The sequence below is a fragment of the Aulostomus chinensis genome, chromosome 8 (genome assembly GCF_037954235.1).
Source record: "Aulostomus chinensis isolate RoL2024-O1b breed Wild chromosome 8, RoL_Achi_v1.0, whole genome shotgun sequence".
Lineage (NCBI taxonomy): Eukaryota > Metazoa > Chordata > Actinopteri > Syngnathiformes > Aulostomidae > Aulostomus > Aulostomus chinensis.
This window is the reverse complement of record NC_141327.1, coordinates 14,805,021-14,821,314: the sequence shown is the minus strand read 5'-3', so window position 1 is coordinate 14,821,314 and position 16,294 is coordinate 14,805,021. Positions and strand designations below refer to the sequence as shown.

Sequence of the window (16,294 nt, the reverse complement as noted above, 5' to 3'; positions counted from 1 at the left end):
TATGCTAGATAATAAGACTGAACTAGGGTCAGACGTGCAGTGCTGACAGGTGTAATTTCATGTAATCCTGCAAATCCCACCATGCAATCGGCGGAAAGGGGGAAAAGTACATGGACCGTGCATGGACTAGCACACGTATGTTATTTTCCTTAGTGGGCAAATATGGCATGTGTTGTTTATTAGGTCTGAGCACACACTTGGATGGCGTAAGAGTACTGGCATGGAAGTGAACTATAAAGTAGGAGTTTCAAATCTAAAGAGCTGGCGCTTTTTAATATTTGTATCAGGTTTCTGTCGTATCCTTTCTCGCCAATTGTCCCATCAGAGAGAGAGGAGCTGTGATCGTGTATTAGTTGAGCAGTTTGCAAAGGAAAAGTGGACCATAGCGAAGTTTTCAGTGCTTGCTCTTATCTTACCACATCTTCCAAATATTAGAAAACCATTTAGTACTGGACGAAAGGGATTGGACATTTACTTGACACAGATGTCAATAGGATTGAAAAATTCAAGTTAAGTTATTCATTTGAAACCATCTATTTTAGAGGTAAAATGGGGCTTCTGGTGTGGGCATGACCAGGCACTGATGCATCAGCCAAGGACTTCCAAATGGAAACAAATGCAACAGGGACCTTCAAGACGTGTGGAACATTTCTGAGAAAGACTGAATGTAATGAAACTGTATTTGAGGGAAAGTCAACAGTATTGTTAATTTCAAACACGTAAACTGAATGACTATTCTTCAGCGTGACTGAAGAAATCAGGATATCTGCTCAATAATAACCAAACAGAAAATAAATCAGTTGTGACAGGTAGTGTGGTCGCTCAATAGAGGCGGGGGGGGGGGGGGTGGAAAATGTCTGACAGGGAACGGTGAAATTAAGCCATACTGAAGGTTACAGGTATATTCAAAGTGCCTAGAATCAGTATGGTTTCCAACGTATTAAATGGCAGAGTGTCATCATCACCCAACTCTGTGGCTGCCACCGGCTTCATGGAGCTTTGCAGTGAGGTTCAGCTCTGTGTTAACCTGTCTGGCCAGCAGCTTCACCGCACCGGTTCACTCTCACTGTGTTGTTTTTGGCCACAGCAGGCAGCTGCTTTCAGTCAAAAAAGCTGGAAAACTTACTGTATCTTGGTGTTGCACAATATACTCCAGACAGAATGGTGGTGCAAAACCCTGCAGTTGAAGGCAGTACAGGACAAATGTGGTGCCCTTGAGCAAAGCGCTTCATTCCATCAGCTCCAGTGGAGCTGCTCAGCGGCAGCAGATCAGATCGCGGACGTGAATGTGTAACTGTGAATGTGACCAGGGTATCCCTGATCCTGAGGTGAGAGATTCTACAAGTCAAACCTGGCAAAACATATCGCCAACACAATCTGATGTTCAAAGCCTTCAGAAAATGAAATTCAGCAAACGTGAATAATATAATAACCCCAGACCAGCCGATATAAAACGATTCATTTTGTGACAAGCAAATTTCTTTTCCATCATTAACAAGGAGCTCAAGGGCAACAACAACTGCTTAACGTGGCTTGGCCTGTTTAAAAAGTGCAAATATAAAATTACAAATGGTGACATTAACTTTGAAGCTGCTGAAAATTGTCATTCATGACTGGGAATATTTTAAATCATCGTTTAAAAAAACAGCAGCTCTGCCATTTGGGACCAAACTGCTTGCTCTACTGGGATTTATAGGAGGAAACAGGACAGCTCCTTCAGTTACTGGCTGAGAGGTCCACAACCAAATCTATTCCAGTTGTTGGTAGGGGGGGGGGGGGCTAATTTCACAGATTGCAAAGATTGTAGATCTGACTCCTCACAGCTCCTAAGAGCATCTTTCTGAAATGTGGTGTTAGTTCCCTTTTTCCAAAAGATTAGTAGAAATTTCCTGTTTATGTTATCCAGGAGGAGGATTGAGGTGAAGGGCCAGGCATCGGGCACCGCTTCTAAAGGCCATCAGAGCCCAGAGTGTTCGCCACAGACGTGATTGGTGCCAGGTGCAACAGTGTCTGCTGTAAGTGATCCAGCCTAGTGTTCTACTCAGTGTTGTTCCATTATAAACAAGCTCAAGTTGATCTCATCACACATTCTTGACAGTTCACTGAGAACTTCATGCAACATACTTTGCATTCTTTAAACAGCTCATTTAATCTTCTAACAATGTCAGTAATGCTGTTGACTTGCAGGATGAAGACTGTTTTTCATTGTTAATGAAACTGCGGTGCAGAGTTGTGCAGTGGGAAACCTCTCACTAAGCCAAGATGGATCTCATTGGACTTGACCTAATGCCCTGATTAAACACCAGGGAGAGACTCTAAAAGAGGGTCTTTCTCCATTTCCACTGACACAAAGATCTCCTGTTCAACAACCTCACCAGGGGACCCCTCCAGTGCTGTTGATTCATCTCAATTCTTGGAATCCAGTCTTTTAACACATGGTTTTATTCATCACAATGTCTTTACGAAACATTTCCGATGGAATAATAGGAAGTCCGTGTAAAGTAAAGAGTTAATTAGCGGAGCCACATGGGCACCTGTGAATCTGGAGTACTAATCAATGACAGATGTGCAATAAGTTGCATTGGTCTGCTTACACACCCCGTCTTTGTTAGATAACGCCTCATTAAACTGGCCAGTGACTGAGCAGTGACTGGCTTCACAGCACCGCTACAGTAATTAACAGATCCCTGCGAGGCTCAGACACCCTTCGGCTATTAATATGATGTGATAATTTTGTGCAGTTCCAAGGGTTGTGGAGGCAACGCGACTGGGTACCAAGCCAGTGTTTCACTTTGACCGTGTTCATTAGGGAGCAACTTTGAACATTTCAGAGAAGTACATACGATTTTATAAACGTAGCATGGTTTAGTTATATGCTGTAAAATGTTTGAAACATTTTGTAGATATACTAAGATGGAGATTTGGTTTGAAATGAGGAACAACTGCCCGCACGGAGCTGTGATGTCTGTGCCGGGGCCTTTCATGACAAATGTATGTTCAGTTACACCCTTCCTTTATTGGATGAGTTATAATTACGATACATCCCAATGTTAGATTAAAGTTTAAAATTGCATTTGCTCTAATTAATGACTTCTTCTGGGTGTACTGTCTGCTCGCACGATTGACACCAGAAAAAATGTGTGTGAAAAATGTGATATTTGCCACAGTGCTCTGGTTAACATTTTCAATGCTCTAACTGCCAACTTGAAGGAAACAGAAAAACACCCAAGTCCAACTATACAGCTGGTTATTCTCGAATATTAATCAGGCTGCTGAAATGCTCAGGGCCACAGCTGAACAGCAGCTGGCCACCACTAATCTCCAACCTACAAACCTCTTTTTCAACCACCACTGTTAATTCTCATATGACCACCACTGGAAATGGGTTGGTATAGCACTGCCCTGGGCCCAGTAGCTGGTTGGTCTGGACCTATATTAACCTACATCCATCATTCTGGCCGGGAACCTTCATTGCATGTCACAACCCCCAGCTACCTCTCTCCCCTTATTACAGTACCTGTCTGCCACAATAAGATCAAACCGTCCAATTACAGCAAATATATCCCCCTCAAAAAATCAATGACATTAAAGGTATTCAGAAACTAAACAAAACACCCAGACTGATGTGTCATGTGTCTATTTAGAGGGTGTGAGGAAACAGGGAGGAGGAAACAACAAGAACCTTGCAGGTTGGAATGACTTGAGTGCATATCGGCTGCTGAGGGCTTTCACTCCTCACAACTACCTGTACGTATGAGTCAACCAGTAGGTCATTCATCCCTATGAGAACCTCTATGATCTCTGAGTCTCTGCACAACCTCTGTTTTTGTTTGTTTGGGTTTTTTTTACATTGAAAAAAAATTTAATTTCGGCATAGCGTTTGGGTAGACAGTGGAAACTCTGCTAGCTAAACAAGCTAACAGGCTACAAGTGAGCTTATGCGATCTTTGCAGCCATCTCTGAGGTGTATGAAGGTATTCCACACGTCTGGGTGTCTAGACCAGACTAAATTAGCCTCACAATCAGGGCTGATCAACGGATGCTTCAATGTCTTCCTGGGATATATTCCCTCTATACACAAACTGTATGTAACTATCCATATGTGGAAAGAACCGTTACTTCTTACATGGTGTGTGTTTGTAATATAAAGACATAAACACATTCAGTCGACAACCCAACACAAACTCTAGACTAAAGCACAAAACAAAAACACTAAGCAAAATTTTCTTTAGCATTTATGTTAAGAAAGCGAAGGTGTTACAAATGTCTCAACATTGCAAATAACTGCAGCATTATGTTGCGTTTGTTTTTTGTTGTTTTTTTTTCTCCAAAGCTACCATCCAGCTACCTGTTGACACTGGCGACACTTCCTTCTGTGGGAAAGTGAAAGGACTGACAGGACTGTCCAGTCTGTCACCACCCCCACTAATCGGCCCTCTCAATCACACAATGGACCTATTGTCAAGTACAATGGGGTCAACCTCTCTGTTCTCGCTGAACTGATCCCAGTCAGTCACTGCTCATACTACCGGGAAGCTTGCCAACTACTAGGCAAGGACCTTTGAAGACACCATTCAGCGTCAACGTTTTTGTGTTTGTTTGTTTCTAAAGAAAGCTGTGGCAGCTGTGAATCTGTTAAAGATTTACTTTTTGTCACAAAAATTCCAAACTCACTAGAGATCTGCAGAAATGAGACTCGTCTAGCGTGACTTGTGTAACTGAGAGAAATGCTTGATAATCAGGAAATATAAAATTTAGCTGTTAAGGTTGCTGAGGTTGTGTGCAGGTCTAAAATCAAGACGAAGTCAAAACCTGGACTGTGTAGGATAAAATTTGGACGGTGTGTCTTATGATGCTCATCAACAGTGTTCTGTAGGCGTCCCAATTATATTTGTTGTTACTGGAATAATCACAAAATTAGTTTTACTGATTTTGTTGACCACTGGGTTATTCGTTTAAATTGCAACCTGTAACTCTACTGCAGAACCTGGATCTCAGTGGCAGAAGACAAGCGCCTCCTCTGAGGTCATAAATCTGGGCCTGCAGAACCAGAACCTCAGACCTGGGTGTGAGGGTACAAATGTGCAGACACTGCTGTGGGAAAAAAAAATCACTGATTTCCTGAAAGCAGTCTGGACAAGAGGAATGACATAAAACATTCGCAGCATTCAGCAGGAGAACCGGGCAGATCTGTCCACACTAGAATGTTCTGACGTGTCATGTTTCTTACAATCAAAACTTCACTCAGAGCAGAAAATCACCTAAAAAATGATGATGTTTACTTGGACTCCAGGCTAAGTAGGAACACTCAATACATCATTATTTCATTACATAACTGGCAAAATACTTTCATCTTAATTTGAAGAAAGATTTGGAGGAGGACTGTGGGATACCACCACCAAAAGCTCCAGTATATCAACTAAATAATTTGTGGGGAGCTGGTTGGCAAATACTATTCCACATTTTCTTTACAGCATTTCCCCTCTATGCATTATTAAACTATAACATACGTCATATGCATCATTTACATGTAACGCTCACACTAACGGGCGTAATGTCTATTTCAGGTAACAAGGTGAGCAGATGTCCCCTTTGAACAGGGACAAGGCAAGCAGCGTGTACTTAAATATTCCTGGAACGGCAAGACCATACCACGATCTGACATAAAATATCTGAAAACTACACACACACAGAGGCCTTAAAATGAATCCATAAATACATCAATCAGGAACAGTATTATGGGCTCCTGTGCTGTACCTTCTTTGCCAGTGGCGGCTTGAAAGTGAGGTGAATGAGATTAACAGCAGGCACTCAGACTTACCTTGTAGCATGCATCTGTAAGCAGATTCTGAGATGGCGTAGATGTGAGGGGGCATTTCGTGCCTTTTCTTGCCCCTGTACATCTCTACGATGTTCTCTGAGTAGATGGGCAGGTTTTTGTAGGGATTTATAACCACACAGAAGAGACCGGAGTATGTCTGTTAAAAGAAAAAAATGGGGGAAAAGAAATTGACCATGACATGATCAATGAGCAACATTGACGCTATTATCAAATCAATCAATGCATCACATAATTTCAGTATTAATATGCAATAATTGTGCTGAGGAAAGAGGACTCCGAGATGTGTTGAAATACTGCTCGTTGCAATTTACTGCATTTTGATTCATATTATTTGATCATTTTTGCTATCAGAGTAGTACACCTGGTTGTAAATGTTTCATACTTCGTTTTTGTCTTTGCCTGTTGTGCAGAATATGAAATAGTAAGAAGACCCTGCTCAGTGTCCCTCTATTCCCACAGATCCTCCTCAAATGTTCTTATTCTACAGCTTATTCCTTGGACATTAATTCAGAAATCCTTTGAGTGATAACCCAAATCAGATATACTAGGTGGAGATTTAATCCAAAACAGTATTTTGTCGGCCAACTACATCATGCAGCCAGACAGGCCGGGACAGGGTTAATCCCTGACATGTCTGCTACTGCAGATACTCTCTATTAACTCACGGGGGCACAAGGACAGAGTAGACAATGATCAATTAAGGCTTCTGAAACAAGTATCAATGACTGGGATCAAAGTATCCATTCATCTCCTCCTTCCTCAAGAATATGTTGCTGACCGGTTGATTCTGAGCCCTTTATCCTTTTTTCTCCCTCTCCCCATCCTTTCTCCTATTTTCACCTCTCTAATCTGTGTCCCCATTTGGGTTTCAAAGCTACATTCTTCTAATGATGTTGACTATGGAGGCCAGAGATCTCCAGGGGGGCCCAGGATCTACAGACAAAGTTGTTGAGCGGGAACAATGTACGGTGACAAATCACGCTGGCGGACCAGTAGGGATTAGTCTGTTAATATGTGTGAGTGTGCCCAACTCTCCTGGCAGGAGTGTAAAGTCACACATCAACACAGAAGCGAACACAGGTAATTATCTGATCCCATAGGTTAATTATAACATCTGGATGTAGTCACCAAAAAATTCTGCCTCTATCGCAACTCAAACATCGCCATTTTTACACAGCACCGTTAATCATCAGTTTGGTTTTGACAAACCACAAGAAAACAACATTTTTTTACTGGTCTCACAGGAACACAGCAGGATGCTTAGCATCACATGTCTGTTTATACTGACATTCATCTAGTTAGAGCTTAGAAACTGGATAAGAGTTTTAGGGTTGTTCCTGGTCAGGTGGTGTTGTACGTGTGTGTGGTGGGCTGGGATCACCAGATGGCCACAAACACCACCAACCCCCTCCTCCACGTGCACTTATGCTTGAGAAACAGCTCTGTGCTACAACTTGGACTCATCATCAATATTTACCATCCGTGCACTAAAATGACTCTTGATCCCTGATTACGTTGTCCAACACTCACACCTTTACTGGCATTGGCTGAGTGTGCGGGAAGTAATATGGAGTCATCGTCATGATAATAACCCCTCCACTGACACCCCACCCCCCACCCCCCACCCCAATGATGGGCGCAATGCCAGACAGACAGATCACTGCAACTGACCCAGCATGGGCCTCAGGCAGTGGGGCGAGGAATGACTCAGCTGGCAGTCCTTGAGAGTGGAAGCCAGGGAGTATTTAGGGGATTAGTTGGACTCCTGAGGGCAACAGGTTGCCCACCTATACAAGCAGGCAACATGTTGATGTTTGTTTCCCTCTCAAATGCAGTTGTTTACCTGTGTAGCGGCTACTGTGCTCTACTCAATAACAGACTAGGAACAAGCTCAACATAAAGAAGCAGCACCCTACTGACAATTGCAGTTAAACTAGTAACATGGCGACGGACACTGATCCACACACACTTCCCCGCTGCATTCAAGGGTAATGTTACTTCTACCTTCATACTCACCATCACACTCACAAGCACAACACTGTCTCTCACTCAACTGCACTCTTGCCAAAGCCTCAACAACAAACACAATTCCTGAGTTGTCTTAGCATACAAGCTACACCAGGATGATTGTTGATTTGGTCAGTATTTTCATTGATTATATCAATGATAAACCTTTGAGCGTAATCATACTCATTATTTTGAAATGACAGATGGACTTGGGTAAGTCAACGGGTTCCAGAAATACAACAGTCAACGGCGGAGAATCGCACACAGATGAAAGGGATCCCACCCTTCTGGACATGTACATATTAATGTTTGTGGGACAATCAATGCTTAGCAACAGGGGCCTCAGCTTCTGTGACAGAGGAAATGGGAGACAACCACCTCTGCTGCTGCATCAGGGTGTAAGGACGGATAAATCTGTGTTGATATATAGACTCAATGAGCAAACATGAAACATAATTCAAGTGGAAAACATATTGCGATTTTCCCCTCTTGGAGGAACCTTTATTTCTAAATTCCCATGGCACATCCTCTTTCCACTTTCAGCTTTATTTTGTTATTTATAAAGGAAGAGATTGTTTTTCCACAATAAGAGGTGAAGAAATGTCTTCATCTTTTTCACTACATATTAATTGTCAACAACTCTTAGTTCTATTTTCTCTAAATCTTGTGACTGAATATTTCACTCAACAGTCCTTGACCGGAGTGACAAACCTCTCGTTACTGTGCGTCTGCCTGCCTATGAGAGGGAGCTACGCTACATTCAGACAGTTTTGATAGCTGAGATGGGGGAACGATACCTGAGTAAATGTAACAAAAAAAGATGACGGCATTAACACTAGAAATTATATTTATACAACAAATGATGTCACAGTGAAGCTGACCTTTTGGATTTCAAATTGTTGTTTTTTTTTTTGTTGTTGTTGCAAGGATCCTCATATAAATTCTTGAATTGCAGGGTCGTTGAAATGATAGTCATTTCTGAGCATTTAATTCCTTTATCAGATCAACCTTGAGTCTGAGTGGATGTTTGTTCCAGAAGTAATGAAATTCCCTCCAGGTGATCCCGAGAAATGTTTAGGGTCAAAGTTCACTTTAGAGGAGAGTCTGGCCTCAGTGTCCAGTGTGCACTGCAACCAGAGAGAGGGAGGGAAGGAGGGAGGGAGAGAGAGAGAGGGAGGGAGAGAGAGAGAACACCCACTCTCACTACCACAAATAAAGACATTTCCCTTCCCTTTTTGTTTCCTAAGTCCTCAATATCAGAATTGAGGGTTTACAGCCAACACACATTTTAATCTGAGTCATCTATAAAATAAAGAAGAAAATCGAGTGTTTTATTTGTGTTCAAAGGAATCCATGCTCCAGTGGCGACAGCAGGCCTACAGAGATGCAGCCTGTCGATAACGGTGTACTAGAACCCACAAAAAGCTCTGAGCCTGAAGCTGTCTGCCATGCATCCTCTTCAGGATGTACATCACCAGCGCAACAAAAGATGTGCATAGAGGCCTGCACTCAATAACACATTACAGCGGCATCGTCATATTGAGTCTCCTTTCTTCTGAACCACTGAGTAGAAACCAATTTGATCAGCTTTAGTATTTAACAAAGGTAAAGAAGAATTGATAGTCATTGACATAATTTAGTTTCAAGTCTATTTATCGAGCATATAAAGAAATTCTAAATTTGGAATTCACTGATTGCCCGGCCAGGGACTGGAATTGGCCGGTTTCTACATGACTGGCCACGACCACCGAACCGATGACTTGCCAGCACATTGCTTTGCCGGAAATAGCGGCGAGTCTATATTTGAGCAGATCGAGCCAGACAGGAAATCTTCACATACAACAGGGTATATAAGGGCAATTTTCAAAATAAAATACCATGTGCAGGCAAAGCACTCAATATAAACGCGACACGCAGGTCACAGAAAGACACAATTCATGAGACAATGATCAAATCAGCAGAATCTGAGCAAGTTAGCAAAGATGGCCAGCAGCTGGGGATTGTAGCTGTGTGGAGGACCAACGTGATCGGCATCGCAGCCGGAATGCAGTGTGACCAGTGGAAATTCGGGGTCAAGTGTGGAAGTTCTTGACTTCGAGAAATGAGGATATAAAGCTCGCAATTTGTAAAATATACAAGGACAAAACCAAGCAGCAAACCTTATCAGACACATAAAACTCCATCATCCATTGAGCCTGCCCAGCTTGAGGAAGCTAACAAAGGGAAAGCTGCTTAGGCTAGTAGGCAGAGCTCAGAGCCAAGAACTAGCCTGCAGCCTCTCCTGTTCTCCACTGGCTGCTGCATAAGTAAAAGATATTCACACACAGCTGGATATACTCATTTTCAGAAGAATTCAATTTGTTCATCTTTCCAGGAGGAGAGAAGTTCATTTGTTTCCTGATGAATTTTTCGGGTTGTTAAAGTAAGAAAAGATCCACTAACCTCCTGCAGTTTGGGGGAAACTTTAAGGGTAATATATTCTCAAATTATGAAAATGAAGTTTGCATTGAAGAAAAGTTGATTTTTATGCTTTTATATTTTGGCGAGCGTAGTTTTCAGACACAAAATCAGAATCAGCAAATCACACTGACAAAAAAAATAAATAAATAATCAAAAACCAGAATCGGCCCAGAAAAATGCAATCGGTGCATCTTGACTTCATCTTTTTCACCAGGTCCAAACCACCTTGACAGCCACTTGTGTTGGAAGTGCTGGAAATTCAAAATCAGTCAAGAAGCCTGAATCAGCATTGTCTGTTCAATCAATTGTTTCTCTTTTCTGGCTGCATTGCTGTAACCGGATCAGTGCAAGATAAAAAACATTGCAGAATACAAACTTCCAAGGGGCCTTGTTTCAAAATGGCTTCAATATTTGAGAGTTACAGAAAACAAAGAGGGATGACGGGACCTGAAAATAACTGCTTCTCATTTCTGCAGGACCGACTTTGATGTGATAGAATGTAGCTGCACTACCACCTGGACACACTTTACTGGACTTTATTTCTCTAAAATTGGCATTGTCATATAAACGATGATGAACAAAGAAATTCCGATGTCACTCACAAGTAAAAAAATCAGACTCTGGTAAGCCTTTTATCATAGTTCACTTTAACTGGCCGGAGGCTGGGGATAATATTCCCTAATTGCATTTGGACTGAATAGGTTAGTGAGGGGAGAAAAGTTTTAGATGCACCAGCCTGAAGTGCTGACTCTGTGGCAAAGACAGAGAGAGAAAGAGAATGAGAGAGAGAGAGAGAGAGAGAGAGAGAGAGACAGACAGACAGACAGACAGACAGACACAGAGAGAGGGAGAGAGAGAGAGAGACAGACAGACACACAGAGAGAAACATCCACTTCACTCACACTTAAGACACCAGAATTTCCAGGCTTTTTCCATCTTCTGATGGTTTTAGCAGAAGGGTTTGTTGTCAATATATTACTCAGAGCACGATTTATACAACATTTTCTACTCCAGAGAGCATAATGGAAATAGATTATCAAGGCTGCTGACATTGTATTCTGATTTATGGTGTGATTAAAAAGTGATCTTTGTTTAGAAAAAAAATGCACTCCGATATGTCGACATCATGAAACAAGTGTTTATTTGGGCTCCACCATGCAACTATTCACCTGCCGCCATATTCTACACTTAGCAAACTAGTGCAACAATGAAGGTGATCTATGCTGAAAAATGCCACAAGCTACTTTTTCAATTGAAACTAGCACTTTTTACAGTGTTGCCAGTTTTTAAGCTGTAACGTGTACTTTTTTTACAGTGTGGGACCAACGTATGTTGGCAATTAATTACATTACTTTTAATCAACTTCTTGTTTTGGTTTTCTCTTCGACACGATCTCACTTTGTTACTGTTACCTTTAAAATAAATCAGCTATTGCAATTTCTGTAAATGGCCCAGTTATTACGAACACATTGATCATTAATACATTCATGGGGAAAAAAAATTCTCCATTAGAAATCACAACAGTTAATAGTAACATTAAATCCAAGCCGGAGTGGTAAGAAAATAGTGGGCAAGCTCTGCTTTACACAGAACCTCTGAACTTTAACGTAAACTGGCCCGCAGCGTAACAGCTCAAACTCATTTTTGTCTCATTATATCAAATGTCTACCTGGTTAACATCCAATTCCATTCCATTAATGTACTCATTACAGAGCGAGTACATAACAGAGCAACAAGAGTGCGTCTCCAAGCGTGAACCTCTCAGCCCGCCTCCTCCTCGCTGGGTCTCAGGTGGCCCACTCGCTCCGTGTCTGGGCTATTCCAGGAATGCATGTCATTAAGTGGGTCATAATCACGGGGGGAAATCAGCAGCTAATATAGGACATAATGGCTTACTCCCTGAAGGTAACGTCTTAATTCTGAGTCCTTTGAAGGGTACGATTTGTAGACATTATGCCTTGGATATTTTTGATTTGCGTAATAAAAGAGTTTAATATATCCCACAGTCACATGCAGTACATAACCGAAAGATTTACAATTCCAATGTTCGTTCCAGAATTGGAAAGCCTTACTGATATTGTGTCCAACCTCTGTGTCCAAATGTCATCCAGCTTTAGAGGTTTCTAAATAATGTTGATACACAGAAAGATCGGTTTACAGTTAATAACTGCTGAGTAACGTTAGAGTGGGAATGAGTGAGTAGGAGCGTGACTACACAACAGGGAGGTCTAAGTGGCTGAAGTGAAATCATCAAGTACCAAATGCATGATTTGGCAGTTAGGGGTGGAGGCACTACCATCATTCCTGATAACAATGTCTGAGCGGGGGGGGGGGCTCACTTCTTACTAAGTCTGCTGCTCTTTCACCCCCTGTAAGCATACTGCAGTCTTCAGTGCAAGAATGTACCTAAGCACGCGACCCTGCGAGGGCCATCTTTACAGCGCCGCTGCCTGATCGTCCTGTGCAGTTCGTTATGTAAAGCCTCATTGTTTGTTGATGGATCTTAAAAAGAAGCGCAGAACCTTTGTGATGAAGCAAGGAAATCTCCCACAAGTAACTCTTATGGAAACAAACCATTATACTGCAGATCCCACAACTGTTTTGAGCTGATGAATACTCACATAGATGAGGCCGGAGTAGTAGCGGTCTTTGAGGTTGTGGAGCACAGAAGCTTCATTCAGGCAGGTGAGCTCGGCCATGTCCTCCACCTTGCTGAACTTGGGTGGGTTCATCTTCTGTATATCGTCCTTGTTGACCACGGCCTTCTTCCCGTTTTCTGCCAGCTCCACCACCACCTCATCTCCACGCTCCTCCCGAACACTGGCAGCCTCAAAGCCATGGCGTTCTGATGGGATCCACACCAGCTTCTTGGCGGTCCAGTCAGCCTGAGCGGCCGGGTTGTAGACCACAGCACGGTCCACAAAGAGGTACCGCTCTGGGTCCTCCTGCCCACTCCTCTGTGACATTGCTAATGGGAACCAGAAGCAGGACACACTAGGCCACCTGTAGGGAAAGAGAATGTGTGGTGTTTACCTAAAAGCGTTAATGCAGCAACATGTTCTTATGATGCATTTGCTGTTCACTCTGGAGAGCACAGTTGAGATTCTGACTCAAGACAGTTGTGCTGAAGTTGGGAAGGGTTATCACCCGCTGACGCCGCTGATATGTTCATTCAACTGTCTCAAGTCATGACAGTCGTAAGCATCATTATGTCAGGGACACAAGCCTTTAGTTAGTTTACTTGGAGTAATCAACATTCAAAGAATCTTCTATATTTTAGTTTCAAAGCATTAAATGCAACCTGCCATGACACAACAAAATAGACCCTCAGCACACTCTCTCATTGGCTCATGAAGGGCCAAATATATTAATCAACAACGCTGGGTATGAGGAGTGACGTTCTACATGGCCAATCGTCTAACAGGAGGGTAGATTTGGACCAGCTCTGGTAAAATAAAGATTTAACATCACTGCATCACAATAGTTGATTCTTATATGCCAATTCCATACAGTAACATAATCAAAGTTTACTTGCGCAAATCCTTACATACGAGGAGCGGTTTCGCCAAACACTTGCGTTTTTTTGCTTCTAAGAAGGCAAAGCAATAAATTTAAACAGCTGCTGATTGATTTTGACAGTAAACTACTAGATTAATCATCTCAGCTCTAATAACCTCAACATTTCCAGGCACGTATGATTGAGTGACAGGTATCTTAACTCATTACAGCAGCCCACTGTTTTTGCTGCTCGTCTGACACTCACAAGGGACTTGTGATGGCGGACCCTTGTGTAAGAAATCATTACGAGAACGAAGTGGGTCTTCTGAAAACAACGGAGGCTTCTGTGTACCCAAATGTTTGTGCAGTAAGTCTATGTATCACATCAAAAAGAAATAGAGAGTGAGCGTAAAAAAAGAAATGCAACCATCTCTTGACTGGCAAATATCTTCTGAATGACCACCTCCTGTGAAAGAATGAGTATGAGAGAGCGAACACATGTGAAGTTACTGTAAAGATCAAGTATTTTTATTCACCAAAAGATTATTATTTTGTTGTCTTGCAGTTTGGTTTATTTCCTGTCTTTCCTTTGCAATTTTTACCACAAGGACTTATTTGGCCCACAGACTATGAGCCTTACACCTCCATCCTTGCACATAACCAGCCCACATGTACAGCAACTCCACCATTCCAGCCTTCACAAAAGCCTAAGGAAACCGTGACTGTTGTATAATGAAGAATAGTCCAAAATTTGGCTTGTGAATTTAAAGCAATGCATTAATGAAAGCAGATAAACAACCTGGGTATAGCCTTCCAAATCATCTACTTAAAGCTGAAATTATTTCAATAAAGCAATTAATCATTTAAATTCAAGCTAAGAATTCTTAAGATTAAGGATACATGATAATATCAGCACATCATCGGTATCTGCAGACACCAGTCATTCATTTAATGAATGGGTATTGGACCAAAAGCAGTTTCGCTTGATAGTCTTTGCTCATCTGAAGGGAAACAATATAATTTATGTGCTTTTCCAAATGTTACTAAGAAAACCATTTCCAAATTCACATTGTTGTTTTTTTTTTAATTTTCTTTAAAGTATGCACAAAACATGATTATATAAACTTCCAATATCACACATATCCCTAATTAATATATACTCATTTACAGCCTTTCAGTTGTTTCTTTGTATTTACAGACCATATGATTCACAATATAATTAATAGGGAAGATAATTCATAGGTACATCTAACAGTTAATTATTTGATGAAAAAACAAACAGAAAAATTGTGCGGAAATAATACTTCACTTCATCCCCTATGCTGGTCAGTAGGTTAATTGTCACTTTATCTTTAATATGCTTACACAAATTGGGAAAGAAAAACTGGATAATTCAGGAAAAGTAGGCACTTGATGCCCTCAAAGTTGGCAAGTCCATATATCTGCCTTAAGGAAGACATAACCTCAGCGAGCTTCTTATTAATCAAAGACAACCTTTGCTGATGAATGCTAAGAGATATTTAACCTACAATCAAGTCCCATGCTTGAATCAGGCGCTTGTTAGACACGAATCTGGGTCAGGTCACGGGATGGGGGATCAGTGTGGCTGCTGCTGCTGCTGCTGCTGCTGGGGGTCACTGCATCACCCTGCTCCTCTGTGCAAGATACTTAACCTCAAGGAGACACACAAACCTGGAAAACCGCATCTCCGGTGGCATGCTGCTATCAGGAAAGTGCATCTAGTGATATAACTTCCCTGGTACTCCAGCAATGGCCAGGCCAAACAGCTGCATCAGCTAGCTGAGCCTGCTAGCGTTAGCTCAAAGTTGGCGTGCTGTGCCTCATATCCCACCCGCTCGATAGGATGCCTGCTTGGACACGACAGCGCTCATTCACTCATGTAAACCAACCGAGGTTCTTTGGTGGCCGCTACTCAAGGAGAATTTAGTATCAGACGGATGAACATGCAACATTTTCAGTGGCAATGTGAGAATGAAGTGAGCAGCCTCCTCGGGCAAAATCCCATCATGGGTGTGGGTGGCTCAAAAGGCGCCTGGGTGGGGATAAAAGCCGGCGGACAATGACCACACTAATTCAAGCTTTGAGGGATTCAACAATTAAAATACGTATCTGTGCATATTTTCCCTAAAAGCAGATTTAAATATGCTCAAACAGCCTACTGGCTCTGCGGTGCCGGCTAACATTAGCAAAGCTGATGGTCCTCCATCATTGAAAAGTCATGGCACAATAATCCGCTAGCTGTCTGTTACTATTGCTAACCTCGAGCCTCATTCAAATAAACTGCTCTGGCTTTTTTACTGGACACACCAAACGCACCACATAACAAAACCCTTACCTGGAGTTTATCCGCGTCCAGTAGATGAATGTAATATCCCTCCAATGCGTGCTAAAAGAGTCCCTTCTTTACCCGCTCTCTCATCAGTGGTACTCCACCATCCGGCCCCCTCTCAACCGAACTCTTGCCGG

General features: G+C 42.2%; 1 protein-coding gene across 9 annotated transcripts in view; it reads right to left on the bottom strand.

Annotated features, from left to right (window-relative positions):
- The window catches only part of myh10 (myosin, heavy chain 10, non-muscle), a 58,167-nt gene extending 41,873 nt beyond the window's left edge, over positions 1-16,294 (bottom strand). For all 9 annotated transcript variants that reach the window (XM_086211147.1, XM_086211151.1, XM_086211149.1 and 6 more), the window contains exons 1-3: positions 16,164-16,294; positions 12,931-13,312; positions 5,822-5,978 (exon numbers count right to left, since the gene is read on the bottom strand). In XM_086211147.1, coding sequence (XP_086067273.1) covers positions 5,822-5,978; positions 12,931-13,275 — 502 coding nt within the window. In that variant the 5' untranslated portion in view covers positions 13,276-13,312; positions 16,164-16,294. The remainder of the gene's footprint in view (positions 1-5,821; positions 5,979-12,930; positions 13,313-16,163) is intronic.